Source organism: Melanaphis sacchari, unplaced genomic scaffold (genome assembly GCF_002803265.2).
Source record: "Melanaphis sacchari strain LSU unplaced genomic scaffold, SCAv2.0 Contig91_pilon_pilon, whole genome shotgun sequence".
In the NCBI taxonomy this organism is placed as follows: domain Eukaryota; kingdom Metazoa; phylum Arthropoda; class Insecta; order Hemiptera; family Aphididae; genus Melanaphis; species Melanaphis sacchari.
In genome coordinates, this window is record NW_020271649.1 from 504,577 (window position 1) to 520,984 (window position 16,408).

A 16,408-nucleotide genomic window follows, 5' to 3' on the forward strand; every position below is an offset into this window, starting at 1 on the left:
TTGTTTTTATTTTTTCAATTTTTTTAGAGGTTGGTTTTTAAAGCTAGACTGCCAATGAAGTATAGAATTTTGTTATTTTATTTAAATCTTTTTTTTTAATTCTTAAAATAATTAAATTTATCATTACTCAAACTGACTTCAACGTTTCGTACTTTGCGGTTTTTAGAATATCCGCTTTCCCAAGTCGGGCACATTCTATTTATTTTTTTGTACAAACAAACACTTATGATTTTAAACATCAATTGTTTCTATTAAATGTTAAATTTATAATGTTCAATACATTTTAATCTCATCAGCTCTTCGGAATATCAAGTATATTTCTGTACAACTGTATGTTCCAAGTTAGTTGAATGATATTGTTAGAATTTTATGTATTTAGTAATTACTAAATAATTTTTGATCCCCATTAGCTATAATAATGACATCGTCAGAAGATGTGCTCCTTCAAGTGGGGCCAGTACGGCATAAGAAGGGTGATGGGACATTATATGTTATGAGTCAACATGTTGCATTTATTCTTAATTCTAGCGATACTGTTGCTATTAGCCACCATTATAGAGATATTAAAATGCAAAAAATATCGTCAGAGTTCAAAAACAAAGTTCAATTACAGTTGGTCTTTCATGATGAAACAATTTCACTATTTCAATTTACCAACTCAGAGAGGTACTATTTCAAAATAATAAGATTATTGATTTACTAATTTTTAAAAAATAAAACATCAAAAATATATTTGTTTGAATAAAAAAAAAATAATAAAGTTAAGCTTAAATATATTTATATACTTAACACAATCTTAGTTTTATATTTTTTTTTATGGTAAGTGTATATATAGTTATTTTAATGATGACTTTTGGTTATTAGGAGTGAAGCAATGCGTGATAGAAATCGAGTTAAAGACTTAATACAACAATTACTGCCAAAATATCAAAAACAGGCAAACAAAGAATTTGGTGAAAAAAGCCGTATTCTCGGTGAAAATCGCATGCTCTTTCAATTATATCAAGACCTAGTCATTACTCATGTTATAACATCTGAAGAATTTTGGTCACAACATGTCCCTTACCATTTAGCTACTCAATCCAAAGTAATTACTCAAAAAACCGGTGTACCTAATAATTTTCTTACCAATGTTACAGTCAAAAGTGATGGTACAAAAAAATTCAATTTATCTAATGATACCATACAATGTATCTTTAAAACATATCCAGCAGTTCGACAAAAGCATATAGAGTATGTACCACATCAATTAACAGAATCAGAATTTTGGCAAAAGTTCCTAGAATCACATTATTTTCATAAAGATCGTATTACTACAGGAAGTACAAAAGATTTATTTAATGACTGTGCCAAACTGGACGATAATTTATTTAAAAATGAAATTAAAGATTTGTCTAAAAAGAATACAGATTGTTATGTTGGATCAATCGAAGATGATGGATCTGATGATAATATAAATTCTATATCTGAAGAAAAATCTTCAATGGCAAATATTGTGCATGAAAATATTATTAAACGGTTTAATCAACATTCAATGATGGTTCTTAAAACATGTGAAAAATCTAATTTAAATTCTATACCTAATGGAAATGATTTAAAAGTACCATCTAATTCATCTCTTACAAATGGCATACAAGATATTACATTAAAGAGATTAAGAATTCAAGAAAAAAATGATTTTGAAGATCTAAATCCAGAAACAGAAACTTTGGATATTAATCAAAAGAAATTGAAATTATCTAGAGTAGAAAGTTATGTAAATTGTTTAACAAGAGAACATAAACATGATAATACTGCATCCAAACTTTCTAAAGCAAGGGAAATACAGAAGAGTATTATTTATGATGTTTATGAATGGAGCAAGTCAACTTCTAATCAAGTTATTGAACCTAGTGCAGCTGTTAATACTCTTGGTTTACTTACACCAGGAGGAAGTTTAATGAAAGGAATCAGTGATGAATCTGCTTCATTAGCGCAGTTAGTACCTGTTACAGTTGAAAAAGATTTGCGACAGTTGTATGTTTCTTTAGGAGAACTATTAAGACATTTTTGGTCATGTTTTCCTGTCACAACACCCGCATTAGAAGAAAAGTTGATAAAAACACATGATTCCTTGCAAAAATTTCAAAACGCTAAAATCAAGCCTTTTGAAGACCAAATAATTATTAATCATGGTCAATTGAATCAACTTACTAATCATTTAAATTTAATGTTACATACTGCCTACAATAAATTTTCTGTTTGGCATTCTAGAAGAAAAATACCTAATATTCTTTGACGAGCAGTTCATCATATATTTTTGTATTATATATTAAATGTGCAATGAGACATTATTAGAACATTTTGAAATAATGAAACATCAAATATTTTTGGTAAAATGTTTTAAAATATGAATTGATAAAAAAATCTATGATGCCATTGTATTAAAGGAAAATGTACGATCAATAGTTATTAAGAATTTATTTTTCTAGATTTAAGTCAAATACCTTTGATATAAATATTTTGTACTTGATACCCTATGGAGTATTTAGGGGTGAAGGGATAGAAAACAAGGCTAATTTTAATAAATAATAACTTGTTTTTATTAATTTGAATGAATACAAAATAATAATTTACAATACATATTACAAATAATGTGTGTACTTTAAACATAATTGACAGTAATTTAATTATATTCTTAAGAAATGTACTGATAATAAATATTTATTGTTCAATATCTATTGTCTAAGTAAAAATTCAGTTATTATTAAAATGTATTTATTTTTAACCAAAATACTTCAATGAAAAGTTGTTTTTCATTTATGCAAAATACATGCATTATTATTTTTGTTGATACTTTTTTAAATAACAATAAAATATTTATTTTGTTTTGATTCCTAGTTAACCATAGATATTATTCGCTATCCTACTATTCCTGAATTATATATTTAGGTATTGAAAATGAATATAATGTTGATAATATGTACAAACTCATTAATAATAAGTGAATACTGGCTAATAATTATTACCTACTAATTTTAGTTATTATTTTCTATGCAGTGGATTTTTATTAAAATATATTATTGAGCAAAATATCTAAACTTGGTAAATGTATTTATTTTATTAAAAAGAACTATATAATTATGCACAACTAGTGAGAATGGTAAAAAAAAGAAAGATAAACATGATGTAAGATTACATCCAGTGGAGCTCTACTTTGATTAATAAGCAAAAGAGTGGAACAGTTTAGATTAGAAAAGGTTTCTACGCAACTATGCTATTTTCTTTTTAGCTTTTTGGTGGGTAGTTAAGGATATAGTTTGAAGAGAGGTGTTTTACATTTGGGTTGGTAAAAAACTTAATTTACCATGAAGTTTTTGATAAGCAGTTTTGATTTTTTAAGTGCTGTTTGGAGTAGCACATCCCCATATTTGAATGCCTTAATACTATAATAGACGGATAAAAGCTTTGTAAATGTAAATTACAAATTTTATATCAAGTCTGGAGTTTAATTTTTTGCGTTTTTCAGTAATATGATTTTTCCAAATTAATCGTTTGTCAAAAATTAAACCTAAGTTGAACTGTTTAAGAGAAATTATTGGGATGGAGAGTACATGTGAGGTGCCTTATTTTGTCTAAGATAACTTTAATCTTCCAATTAGAGAATCATTTTCCCAATAACTTTGAGTAAGTAGTATTGGAGTTTGGAACTGGCAGTTGATGAGTTTCAGTCTATTATGAGAATCTTGTATTGTGGTGAAAGCATTGAGTATAGTAAAAGAATATGTAGGCTTATCATCAGAAGTATAAATTACGAATAATTGTGATACAAAATTAGAAAACATTTTAGTTATAGGAAAATACCAATTATTGAAAACAATTTTCAAACCAAATACTTATGTTAGTTATTTTGTTTTTGGATCAATATTATTGATTACATCATCGCAGACCTGTTTCATAAGGACGACCGTTATAGACATCAACAGGCAACAATCTTAGCCGTTTCTCACTGTGGCACATAATTCTTCTACATCATGATATTATAGAAAACAAACTGAGTCACAAGGAGTAAGACGAGGAAAAAAACAGAGACAGAAAAAAAGACAATTAACAAGAAGCTACCTTGCTTTCACACAATGAGGTTTCAGCAGAACGTGACTCTAATCGGGCACACACAAAATCTGTTTAAGAAAAGTGACCATCAAACGGTATATCAACTGGTTCTGAGTATATTATTTTTAAGGGTGTTTTTGATCTCAGATGGTCACGGAAACATGATGTTAATTCAACACAAAATGAGACAAGTTTGTGACCAGTGTCATTTTATAGGTAATTAAACACTATTATGATTAATTTAATTCATTAAAATAGATAAATTCACTATCATAGGTGTTTTATAAGTTCTTAAGCGACATTTTGTTTTTAATTTTTTTAGCAAGAATAAAAACTATTATTTTAGGTACTAAGGATTTATCATTCTACATACATTCAGTGTTTAAAATTATAAATTAAATCAAATAATTTGAGGGAAAGTTAGATAAGGTTTTTAAACAATTTCTTTTAAAACTAAATGGTATAATGTAGTTTGCAGAATAAGATCTCAAAAAAAACTAAGTTAATTTAAAATAATAAATATACAGTGTTTCATGATAAAATTGCAATAACTGAACATGTTCAACTTATCGATACAAAATTGTGTAAACATCAAAAAATCTTGGAAAATAAACGGCTAAACATTTTTTCATTTTTTTTTTTGAGAATAAGTTTTAAAAATTATATCAATAAAATAGGTATTTTGATTTTTTTAATTATAAAAAATAAAAAATTTCTTAATTTTACATACAAAATTTAAAAAAAAGAAAATCGAAAAATTCATCTAAATGTAGCCCAGATGACAATTATTAATAATAATTAAAAAAAAAAATAAGTTGAAAATGTTCAATAGAACAAAAATTATTGCAATTATCAATTCACCATGAAATACCCTGTATATTATGTAAAATAGAAAAATCATAATTTCCACCATTAAATTCAGTTATATATTTATTTACTTTTTGTTTTTTATTTGAGTTAAACAATCTATATAAATTATGTATAATAAGCTTAAGTGTTAACAAAAATTAAGGTTACAGCCAGAAAACATGAAGAAGCCGCTCACTGGCGACACTCCAGGTCAGAGTCGTCAGGTTAAATTATAGAAGTAGGTTGCAGTACCACTTTCTTTTCAATCTTTTGAGAGGGTTCCCAGGCATTGGATTAGTTAGATTTTTTGCTAGGATGTTGGGATGGTCGAAGAGTTTTGATAACGAGAGTAGGACTTGGTAGCGGTTTCTAACAAGATATTCATTTTAGGTCAGAGTGTAAGGTTTAGTTGGATACATGGAAAGCAGCCTTTGTTATCAAACGAAAACATTTATTTTAAGTTATTTGAATTTTGTTTATATGTGACTTTTTAGCAGAGCCCCATATTTGGATGCCGTACATCCAAATGGGTTTAAGGAGAGTTTTGTATAAGTTTAGTTTAGTGTGAAATGTAAGTTTTGATTTTGCGTTAAAGAAAAATTTAAGGGAACGAAGATGAGAGTTTAGTTTAATTTTGATGTTATGAGTATGATGGGCCCAGTTTAGTTTTATGAAAAATTTACTATACTTATTTAATTTATTGGTTTCTTTAACATAAAAATACTAAATTTAATGTCACGGAATGTTCATAAATTAAAAATTAAAATATAAATAAAAACATCACTCTTGGTTGTTTAATCAACATTTTTATTATCAATTTTTTCAGTCTGAGTAGCATCAGGTAATACTTCAGAGCTAATAAGTAACATTTTAACTAACCCATCAATAGCTAACAATCTTTTAGTCAATAATATTTCATTTTCAACAACTGTATGTAGTTTAGTGAGAAGTGCACGAACTTCAAGAGAGCAAGTGTCAAACAAATCCCAATAACAATCTGTAAAATATAATATTTTTGTATTAAAATTAAATTAATATGTAAGAGTTTCAAATTATATATATGTTTAATCTAGTAAAAACATTATGAGTAGAAAAATAATTCAAAATATTTTAACAAATGTGTATTAGACTTAAAATTATAATATTAATTATGTAATAATATGCAAATACATATAATAGGGTCTAGGAATTAAGTCTTGTTCGTACAACTCTTTTTCTATAAATATTTTCTTGAGTAAATAGAATACATTTATTACTTTGAGTTATAAGTATTTAAAATTAAAGTAAACAAAGTAGTAGATTAACATTTTGGAGGGTATTCCTGTAGGCTGAGTTACACTTTGTTAACCTATACTTAAGTAATTATAACTTAAAAAATATTTGTCCAAATTCAAAAGATTTTTGTGTATTTTAATACTTTGAAAAATATTATGCTTTAAGATAGGGGTCGGCAACTTGCAAGCCGCAAAGCCCTCAAAAACGTTAATTTTTGTTCAATAAAATTTTTCATATAATTATTTTTCCTTTATAAATAAAATCTAATCTAACTATTTTATAATAGCAATACAATTATAAGTATTATATCATAATAAGTAATTTTTTTTTTTTAATATGGCCCTTGATGAACAATTGAAAAAAAAAATGGCCAGCATGGTTAAAAAAGGTTGCCAACTCATGCTTTAAGATATGAAATTAATAATGTATGTTTATCACTTATCTTTGTATTTACTAAAAATATATACATCAAATACACGACTAACAAAACATAAATAATATACTCACCAATAACTGTTGAAGCCACATGTGTCAATGTTTTAGATAACTTTCTAACTCCAATGTACCGAACAATAAAATTCAATAAAAATGCCAATTGTTTCGAATTTCTACCAGATATTGCTTGTACTAAACCATTTCTCCTAAACATTAAAAAAGTGAATAGTATAATTTAAAATGAAAACTTTAGAAGTGCTTTTTAAATTAAATAACTACATGTTTTGCTTGTTTAAATAATATACTTAAACATCAATCAATATTAATAAACAAATAGTATACATTTTAAATATAAAATAAATTGATAATTATAGTAAGTGAAATAAATTACATATATACCTGCATAATTCATCAAACACATAAACTGTTATATGGGGTTTCTTGAATGCGACTGCATGAACTAAGACTAAATCTAATGCTTGGCTATAATTAAATTTCCTTAGAGCACTATCAAACTTGCTCATCTGATCAGGTTGCATTATTGGGACAGTCATATCAATTCCATCAGATTGGACAATTGCAGCTGCTCTAGCTTGGCGCTTTTTATTTTCATTTTTATGTTTTATCGATGTATCACGTTTAGTTATGTTCACAATGCCATCTACTGTTCCAGCTACAATTGTTTTATCATCTCGCTAAAATACATTTTGTAAACTAGTTAATAATATGTTTTATTATCAAGTACATAAACTGATTTTCGTGGATACTAGAAAAATATCGGTTTTAATATTTATAAAAATGAAAATAATGAGGTTGAATATGTATATAAATCATTTAAGTTAGATAAATTTAATTTGCATAAAAACAATACTTTTGAACTAAACTTTGGATCTAGTTAAGAAAAAAAATTAAATTAAATTTATAGTCTATTTAATAAAGTAAAATACTAACACTTATATCAATACTAAGTACTGCACTTGGATAAGTAATATCATGTGATAATTGGAATGTTGATACATTGTAAATCTTAACATGCTTATCCAATGAGGCAGTTACGATGGCTGAACCTTGTTTAGCTAAGCATAATGCAGTTACAGTCTTATGGTTTTGTGTGAGTTTAGCCAACAATTTACCAGCTAGAACATCCCATATCCGGACCTCGGTACCACCTAAAACACATTTGATAGTTAAGGTTATAATACTTAAGACTTTTAGGAAATAAACATTTGTACATTACCAGCAGATATAAGTAAACTGCCTGAAGGTAAAAATATTAAGCTTTCTACAGGCGACTCATGGTCAACTGACATACTAACTGATTTAGTTCTTGAATCAAACATATTAATTTGTTTGTCATAACCACCGGAAACAACTATATTTTCAGAAACTGGAGAAACACATCCTGCTCTAATATAGTCCTAGAGTAAAAAACAATTAAATTGTAATGAAAAAACTTTATTTATAAATTGAAAAAAAATAATTGAAACAATTACCTTATGATATCCTTCATAATGTCCACTTATTTGTTGGCTACTTATATCCCATAAAGAAACAGTTTTGTCATCTGAAAAGCTTGCAATATGATGTCCGTCTCTTGTGAAATATGTACGGTGAACAGCACTAAACCAATTAAAATTAACTTGATAATGTAAAAATATAAATAATAAAATAGTAAAATAAACTAACGCTTTATGCCCTCTAAACTGTCTCAACATAGATTTTGTGTTAACTTCAAATAATCTCACAACAGATTCCTCACCACCAGCACATAATAAATGACCATCTGCACGAAATGTAGCACCATAAGCAGCTTCTTTAAATTTATTGAGATTTTTAGTTACAACTTTAGTCACAGGATTATAAACTTGAACCTAAGAATAAATAATGATATTTAAATGTACTTAAGCTTAAATAATTTATTGAAAGAAATACTGACTCGAGCAGAACATGAAATTGCAAAATGATATGGTGCACGTCGTGAAAAATTGACATAATCTATGGGACCAAATTCTTTGACCAATACCGGACTCTATAAAAAAAAAAAAAAAATTAAAAAATTAAAACATAAGAACGTGTTTAAAAATTTAGTGTAATTTATTACTGTGAGTTTTTTCCAATAAGAATCTTCGATGGTATATAACTCGCTGGGACGAGCAAATGGTTTAACAAATGATTTTTTAAAAGAAGTCATTATTTCTAAAAAAATATATATTTGTTCATACTATAAGAACACTAGTATAATAAAATAATTAATAACCAATAACAATTTTATCATGTACAGTGTACACTATAACTGTCTAGTGTCTACTATGGTATTCACTATTTACTATTTTGAAAATTTAATTTATATTTTTATTATCAAAATCAAATTAATTTGTGTCAATATGAATCTTAACCTCAAAATATGTCTCATTGGTATATTATCAGAGTTGGGTGCACGGACTAAGATATATCTATAGTTATATTATCTTAGTTTGTGGTTGGGTTCAGTTGTCCGAAAAATGATAAAGATAATATGATAAGCACAAAACGTAATGCCAATATACAATTTTCAAATACATTTTCAAAGGGAATTAGAGGCCAGCGCCGTTGCCACTCACTATACTAGCTCGAACATTTAAAACGAAAATATGCCTTGAAGAACACCACATAAGGTAGGTCACATGGTTAAAAAAAATACTTATAATTTATTAACAATAGTTGGTAATTATTTTCGATTATCATATCTTGGGTACTTATCATTTATCAGACAAGTGCTTATCACTCGGTATGAATGATAAGCACTTGTATCAGTGTAAGCCATATTTAAATACGGGGACTTCCGAACATAGACACTTGCCTATTTTACATGTCCCCCTCATTTTTAAAGCACGTTAATTTAATACAAAAATAATAAAATATCATTTAAAAATTTAAACCAAAAAAACTAAAAGGTATTATATTGTGATAAGAACATCAATAATTTTAGAATATTATAATAATTTCTGTTTTTAAATATTTTTGCTGCCTTATACTGTAAAGATTTTCATAGTATATTATTATAATCAAAAAAAAAAAAATAAATAAAACTTATTTTAAAACTATCTAAATGGATCATCAACTGAATAATTGAATCTGACTAATCTAAATATTCTTACAGTATATTTACTTACCAATCATCATACTTGTAAGCTTAATGATTGTTGTTTTTGTATTTATCTTAGATATCTTAAGTAAAACATTTAGGTTTAATTTTCAATTAATGCTTACATAATATGCTAATTTAAAAATACTTCCAATTGCTAAATTTATACTTTCATAATGCATTCACAAAGCCTAATATTAACATTAGTAAAAAATTTCATTGAATCAATGAAGACAGAATATTCATAATTACAATTGGTTGTATTTTAATGTCAAAGTGAGTTAAATAAAACACAATACTAAAAATATACAAAATACAAATTATGAGCAATTTAATTATTTTTTTCTAAATTTATTTTTTGTTTTCTTTCTTTTTGGTTCATTTTCTTCTTCTGGTTCATACTTGGATGGATCTGCTAATCTTTTTTCTCCACTAAAAATAAAATATAATTATAAAAAAAAAATGATATTTTAATATTGTTATTTTTATTACCTTTTTACACTAATAAGACTTTTAGTTTTACCGGAATTTCCTAAAGCTTTTCCCCATTCATCTTCTGTTCCTTTAATTGCATATCTAGTCAGATTTTCTTGTTTTAGTTTTTCTAACTCAATGCGTTGCTTCTTTTTCAAAACCTGTGATATTCATGACATTAGGATACATTATAGGTAAATTTTTTGATTTAGTTAATTTCATACCTTAGCTGCTTGTTCCAATTCTACTTCTAGAGGTTTAGCTAATGGTCTTAATTCATTACTATCGACTTGTTTAATCACAGGCATTTTATTATCAACATTTTGTTCCATAATTTCATTAATTACTTGCAATATACGACGCATCATTCTATTATATAAGCCAAGTAATTGTGAAGGTAATAATTCAAATTGTTCTGAAAGTTCTTCCACAGTTTTGTACTGCAGACCCAATCCTAGTAATAATGCCTAATAAAAACATTTTTTAATAAATAACAAAAACTTCAAGATAATTTTATTACTTTTTGAACAGCTGAAAAATGAGTATCTCCAATTTTATTTTGAAAGTAAAGCTTAGATAAGGTTGGTAAAAGATCCATAATAAGATGATAATCAGCCATATTATTACAATATTTTTCTAATCGAAGAATATCGTAAGAACTTAAATGAATATCCAACTCTGTTTTGTCTAAAATATCTAATAATAAAAATAATTAATAAAAGTGACCAAACAAAATTCAAGTTAATACTCAAACTTTTGTCCTTCAAAATATTTAAACAGTGATATTTGAGAGAAAATTAAGTCAAAAATGTAGTAAGTATAATAGCACAATTATTTTTTTTTTTGTTAAATGTAAACACTAAGCACTCAAGCACTCACTGTTTATATTCTTAAAGTTCAAATAAGTTTCAAGTTCAATCTATCCCTATATAAAATCATTTACTTTTATTCTCATGAGTAGTTATATTAGTATTATGTAACACTCCAAGAGCTAATTGAGGTGAGAATTTACGAAATTGGTAACCAAGAAGTGATATAAAACGTTTACGAAAATCAGTCCAAAATTGTGATAACCATTCTTGATTTTTTGAATCTGATGTATTCAAAGTTGAAATCATTATACAAGAATGTTCTCCTGTTAATTCATTATTAGTTTGCCTAAAACAGAAACAAAAATTAATAAACAACTGCCTACATTTTTTATAAAATTGAAAATAAAAATTAACTATTAATTATACCTAATATATAATGGAATGAATCCAGCTTTCTTCCAGAATTTTAGAAGTGGACCAGTAAGACCAAATGATACACCAATATAATCTAAATGTTCTGGAGGTCGCTCACTTAGCTTCAATAATAATGGAGGTAAATTATTACGTGGTTCTATAATTGAATAAACATATTTATTATTTAATAACAATTATATTTATATAAATATTTGTTCATATACCAATTCTTTCTTCAAGTAAATCTACTTCTTCTTCTTGAATAGAATTGATATTTTCTTTTGGAAGTTTTCCTTCTTCAATATTTGGAATTAAAAATTCATAATACATTTTTAGTAAAGACAATGCTCTTGAGCCATACCCCATCTATTAATATTTGTTAAAAAAATGTTAATTGTTGTCACTTAGTAATATAAATAATTAATTACACTTTGGTAGTCTGGATGTGTAGCAATGCGAACAATGCGAGCTCCAGCTAACGATGGGAATTGTTCATCTTGGAAACATCCAGATATTGTCCATGGTATAAGATCACCAGCTGCTCTTTTACCACGTTTCAATGCATCAGATGCTGATGTTTGAGATACTTCGCCTTCTAGACATAACTAAATAAAATATATAATAATGAAATTGACCCAAGAAATAGTAAGCTGTTCAATAAAACAAAATATATGTATTATAACTTAAAAGTGTACATACAAAAGTAACTACAATACCCAACTTCACTTGGAAAAAATTAGCAAATATATTAAATAGCACTCTGTGTATTTTTATTTGGATGTAATAACTAATAATTTTATTAGATGAACTTTTGCACAGAAAATTGAATTACAAGTTAAAACAATACATACTTAACATGGTCCAGAGTAAGTAATACTATATAAATTATTTTATAAAAGTAATTTATAATATTAAATAGACAACTTTGCAGATATACCTCAATTTTATCATAGAAAGGAATTGGAACTATAAAACTCAATATTTTTTTTACATGCTTTATAAATTTTGTTTTTACTTTATTTTAAAACAAACAAACTGTAATATTTAATTTATAATAGTTGGTGTGTGCAAATATATATGTTAACATTTATTTTTGACAAGAGACACATGAAAAAAAAAGAAACCATTCAATGGAGATCTTTATAAATCTGCTAAACAAATTAGGTAAATGATTGTTCAAGTGGTTTGAGAATTAACCAGTGACAAAAATACAATCTTTAGTAACTTGTTCTACTAAATATTGTTTAACGTTTGAAAATTCTCAAACTTCTTTGTAACTTTACTAATCAAATCTTAAATTATATCCATACTAACTTCTATTTAACAGTTCTCACTTATATTATACAAAGTGCATTAATGTAAAATTATAAGTTTCTAGACTCGGCAGTTTAAGCTCGGTATTGACATAAATCAATTTTATATTTTGTATTTATCATTATTTTGTTTTTTTAATATCAATATTTACCTGAATGACACATAAAACTTCAGGTAAGCTTTTAGTATTTACATCAACCGGGCCCAAAAGACAAAATAAATGATGTGCTGGAGCATCTGACATCATTTGAAGATCATTTGGACTATTCTATTAATTAACAAGAAACCATGTAAATCACAAATAAACTAAAATAATTTATAAAAATAAAATGATTTCTTAAAATATATACTTTATAATGTGAAGCTACATATAATGAAACAATTCGCTGTAAGAAAGCTTCTGATGCTTTATGGTAACAAAATAAAGTATCTCTATTAATATAATAAAGATCACATCTATCAGGTGGAGGACAGCCAGAGAGCAGTGGAGCAATATTTGTTGCATCAAGGCACAACAAATTAGTCAACCATTTTTCTACATCATCACCAGGTTTGTAACGAATAGATTCTTGTAAAGTCACCTATAACAAAATTAAATTAATATATTAAAAATTCTATATAATACAAGCAAAACTTTAGTGGTATAATGACTTTTAAATTTCTCCCTCTCACCTAGTACCAAGAATTTTATACAAGTTAAAATAATATTTAAAAACAAATATATATTAATGTCAGCTTTTTTAATTAAATTAAAATAGAAATAAGTAGACAACTAACTTCTTTTAAAAATCGTCCAGTAATAGCATTTTGACCAGCTTTATCATTTACATTATTGCCAATAGGTGTAGCTTGAGAGCGGAGCTGTTGCAATAATTTTAATGACAATGATCGACCAGTTCCTTCATAACTAAAACAAATTATAATTTTCTTATCTAAATATATTTCTGAGAATATGTTTACAAAAAATATAAATAATCAGATAAAAAATTTAACAGGTGTTGAAGAATTATCTATAAGTGGTAATTTGAACATTGATAGTCAAATATATTTATGAATAGTACAGTTCTAACTTACATTTGCTAGTTTTAATACTAAGGAATTTACTAATTATCAAACTTAAAGGTAATAGCATTTTCTATGGATTGTTAGAAGAATATTTTACTATTTTAAAATAGAAAAATTTGAAATATTAATTTGTACATACTTAAATTTTTTATAAAAATTAAAATATATATATAAAAAAAATTATACTTAACAGCGCATTTTCTTGGTTGTTGCATATGTTTGCTTTAGGTATCACGTCCTTTAGCATATTCAATTGTAACAAGTAATTTAACAACATAATGTTAACCAATAAGTTAGCAAAGTTATTAGAAAATTAATTTACTAATAGAAATCAACAAGTATAGCAAATACATAACACACATATAGGCATTAAATAAAATGCTTATAAAAACTCAATAATGAATAAAACCTAACAGGAAATTATCCTTAATTATTAAAATTTGTTATTTTTGAAAAATGCAAAAAATATTATTAACTTTTTGACAATTATTATAATTTTTCCTAGCATTAAAAATTAAATGGCAAATTTTCTTACTCCATAGAATATATGTCGATATGAAAATGTGCAAATTTTATAAAATGTAATTTACCCATTAATAGTAGAAGCCAAAAATACTAGATATGGACCAAGCATGGCCTTTACAAGTGGAAGTGGTATAGCAGCAGCTTCATCAATTACAACCAATTCTGCTTGACTTAATTTATTTGATTCGGTTGGAACTATATACTACAAACATATATGTAATAAATAGAAATAAAAATTTACAATTTAAAAGTATCCAAATAATATTAAAATAAATAGAACAAACTTGAATAGTTTGTCGATGATCTCGGAAAATATTTACTCGGATCAAAGCTTTATTATCATCAGGTTTGGTTGATCTAACTAATCCATAATCTAAATGTTCTTGATATCCAAGAGCGTCAAAACCTGGATTTAATCAAAATTTAAAGTGAAAATAATGTTATGAATAAAAAATTATTTTTAATACCCTTAAAAATAAATTCAAAAAATGTTTTTAAGTTTTCAGGTGAAGGTGATGTCACAAAAATATTTGAATAACCAAATGCAACAGCAGCAGCAACAGCTATTCCAAGAGCAGCAGATTTTCCTCTTCCACGGGCAGCTGTCAAAGACACAGTAGATCTAAGAGTTTTTTCAGAAATTGCTTCAATAAATGTCAGTAATGATTTAGCCTAAAATATAACACTATTTAAATAATTTTTCTTAAAGTGTATTAAAAGTACAAATATAAATAATTATAGAACAATTGTTAAATTTATTACCTGATCAACAGTTTTACAACAACTAACTAAACATCCAACCGGTTGTGTGTCTTTCATATTTTCTTTTAATGCTATTAATTCCTGATCGTTAATTGATTGAATATTAGTTTTTTCTTCGGGAACTAAATCAAGTACTTTAGATGAAATAGGCAACACTGTTAATTGATCATCAACTACTAAACATCGATTACATGATACTAAAGACAGCATGAACCTAGTTAAAAATAATTCACGATAAAAATTTTAATATAGAAAAAATTAAAAAATATTTTACCTTTCATTAAATCTAGCAACAATATCTTGATGAGCTTCAGTTCTAAATCGTTCATGAACATCCATAGTTAAAGTATATAATTGTTTTAATGATTTTAAAGACCGTAATAAAAATACTATTAATCCACCACCTTCTACAGTTTCTATAGTACGTGCTAATAAGTTTGGAGTCAAAGCTTCAAAATCCTTAAAACAATAATGATAAAAAAATAAATTAAAAAAAAAAGAACTTTTTTAACTTACTTGTAATACACACATGCCATATGTGTTGCCGAGAATTTTATGAGTTTCTGAATAATAGCAATATCGAATATTAGTAGAAGCAACAAATAATTCAAATGGATCATCTTCGTTTACATTGAGTTTACCAGCTTTGACTTTGTGTTGTATAGTTTTCATACGTTTCTTACGATGGCTAAATATAATTGAAAAAATGAATTTCAATTCTACATTATTCAATTAAAAAAATATAAATACCTGCTAAAACCTAATTCTTTTTTATAGCACCATAAAACATTAGGACGAGCTTTGACAGATGCTTTAGACAACATATGATGTAATATAACAACCTAAAATAGATGTATAAAATAATTAAATTAATTGATTTTTTTTTATACATAAACATATTGTTAAACACTTCATACACAAATATTTAATTTTATAATATTATAATGCAGGTATTATGTAGAAAATGTTGATTTATGTTACCTGATCACGGCCCTTGTCGCCAACAATTACAAACATAGTACGATGACCGGCTGTAACACTATTTTCAATCAGTGTCCTGATTCGATTATCGATTTTCTTACGAACCATGATAGATGTTAAATAAAATAATAATTTTACTGTAAAAAATTAGAAGTTTTTAAACAATTTTGAGATGGATAGTACATTTAAATTCAATTCAAAATAAATATGTATTAAAACCTATGATAAAGTAATTCAAATATACTCTTAACTTATAAGACATCACACACGTTTCTTATTACCATAT

General features: G+C 26.0%; 3 protein-coding genes across 5 annotated transcripts; 1 reads left to right on the top strand and 2 right to left on the bottom strand.

Moving 5' to 3' along the window:
• Positions 1–36: 36 nt before the first annotated feature.
• On the top strand, positions 37–2,297 carry LOC112602844 (general transcription factor IIH subunit 1). Of its 2 annotated transcripts, none has more exons than XM_025351168.1 (3): positions 37–341; positions 411–666; positions 865–2,297. In XM_025351168.1, the coding sequence occupies exons 2-3, from the start codon at positions 419–421 to the stop codon at positions 2,276–2,278; spliced, it is 1,662 nt and encodes a 553-aa protein (XP_025206953.1). In that variant the 5' UTR covers positions 37–341; positions 411–418; the 3' UTR covers positions 2,279–2,297. The 2 variants fall into 2 exon arrangements, with proteins under 2 accessions (XP_025206953.1, XP_025206954.1); XM_025351169.1 differs by having other exon boundaries at positions 37–330.
• Positions 2,298–5,727: 3,430 nt separating this feature from the next.
• Positions 5,728–8,992, bottom strand: LOC112602862 (U3 small nucleolar RNA-associated protein 15 homolog). Its single transcript, XM_025351203.1, has 9 exons — positions 8,753–8,992; positions 8,588–8,680; positions 8,338–8,522; positions 8,145–8,271; positions 7,889–8,069; positions 7,603–7,820; positions 7,051–7,346; positions 6,724–6,857; positions 5,728–5,938 (listed from the first exon to the last, which is right to left on the bottom strand). The coding sequence occupies exons 1-9, from the start codon at positions 8,840–8,842 to the stop codon at positions 5,736–5,738; spliced, it is 1,527 nt and encodes a 508-aa protein (XP_025206988.1). The 5' UTR covers positions 8,843–8,992; the 3' UTR covers positions 5,728–5,735.
• Positions 8,993–10,090: 1,098 nt separating this feature from the next.
• Positions 10,091–16,334, bottom strand: LOC112602879 (RNA cytidine acetyltransferase). Of its 2 annotated transcripts, none has more exons than XM_025351223.1 (19): positions 16,123–16,334; positions 15,892–15,983; positions 15,658–15,829; positions 15,416–15,600; positions 15,142–15,355; positions 14,847–15,051; positions 14,664–14,785; positions 14,445–14,581; positions 13,567–13,696; positions 13,140–13,370; positions 12,941–13,057; positions 11,904–12,080; positions 11,700–11,841; positions 11,488–11,632; positions 11,193–11,407; positions 10,770–10,945; positions 10,474–10,716; positions 10,299–10,410; positions 10,091–10,207 (listed from the first exon to the last, which is right to left on the bottom strand). In XM_025351223.1, exons 1-19 carry the CDS (start codon positions 16,228–16,230, stop codon positions 10,191–10,193), a joined length of 2,940 nt encoding a protein of 979 aa, XP_025207008.1. In that variant the 5' UTR covers positions 16,231–16,334; the 3' UTR covers positions 10,091–10,190. The 2 variants fall into 2 exon arrangements, with proteins under 2 accessions (XP_025207008.1, XP_025207007.1); XM_025351222.1 differs by having other exon boundaries at positions 10,268–10,410.
• Between the last annotated feature and the right edge of the window lie 74 nt (positions 16,335–16,408).

Bases quoted from the DNA above. Each gene is read 5' to 3' on its own strand.
- LOC112602879 (XM_025351222.1), bottom strand. From the start codon at position 16,230: ATGGTTCGTAAGAAAATCGATAATCGAATCAGGACACTGATTGAAAAT. The intron at 14,786-14,846 runs GTATTAAAAATA...GATTAAATCCAG, and splicing joins TTTTGAATTTATTTTTAAGG to GTTTTGACGCTCTTGGATAT. The intron at 11,633-11,699 runs GTATATGAACAA...ATTCAATTATAG, and splicing joins TTTACTTGAAGAAAGAATTG to AACCACGTAATAATTTACCT.
- LOC112602862 (XM_025351203.1), bottom strand. From the start codon at position 8,842: ATGACTTCTTTTAAAAAATCATTTGTTAAACCATTTGCTCGTCCCAGC. The intron at 8,272-8,337 runs GTTAGTTTATTT...TAATTGGTTTAG, and splicing joins CAGTTTAGAGGGCATAAAGC to TGCTGTTCACCGTACATATT. The intron at 8,070-8,144 runs GTAATTGTTTCA...TTTTTACTCTAG, and splicing joins ATTATGAAGGATATCATAAG to GACTATATTAGAGCAGGATG.
- LOC112602844 (XM_025351168.1), top strand. From the start codon at position 419: ATGACATCGTCAGAAGATGTGCTCCTTCAAGTGGGGCCAGTACGGCAT. The intron at 667-864 runs GTACTATTTCAA...TTTGGTTATTAG, and splicing joins CAATTTACCAACTCAGAGAG to GAGTGAAGCAATGCGTGATA.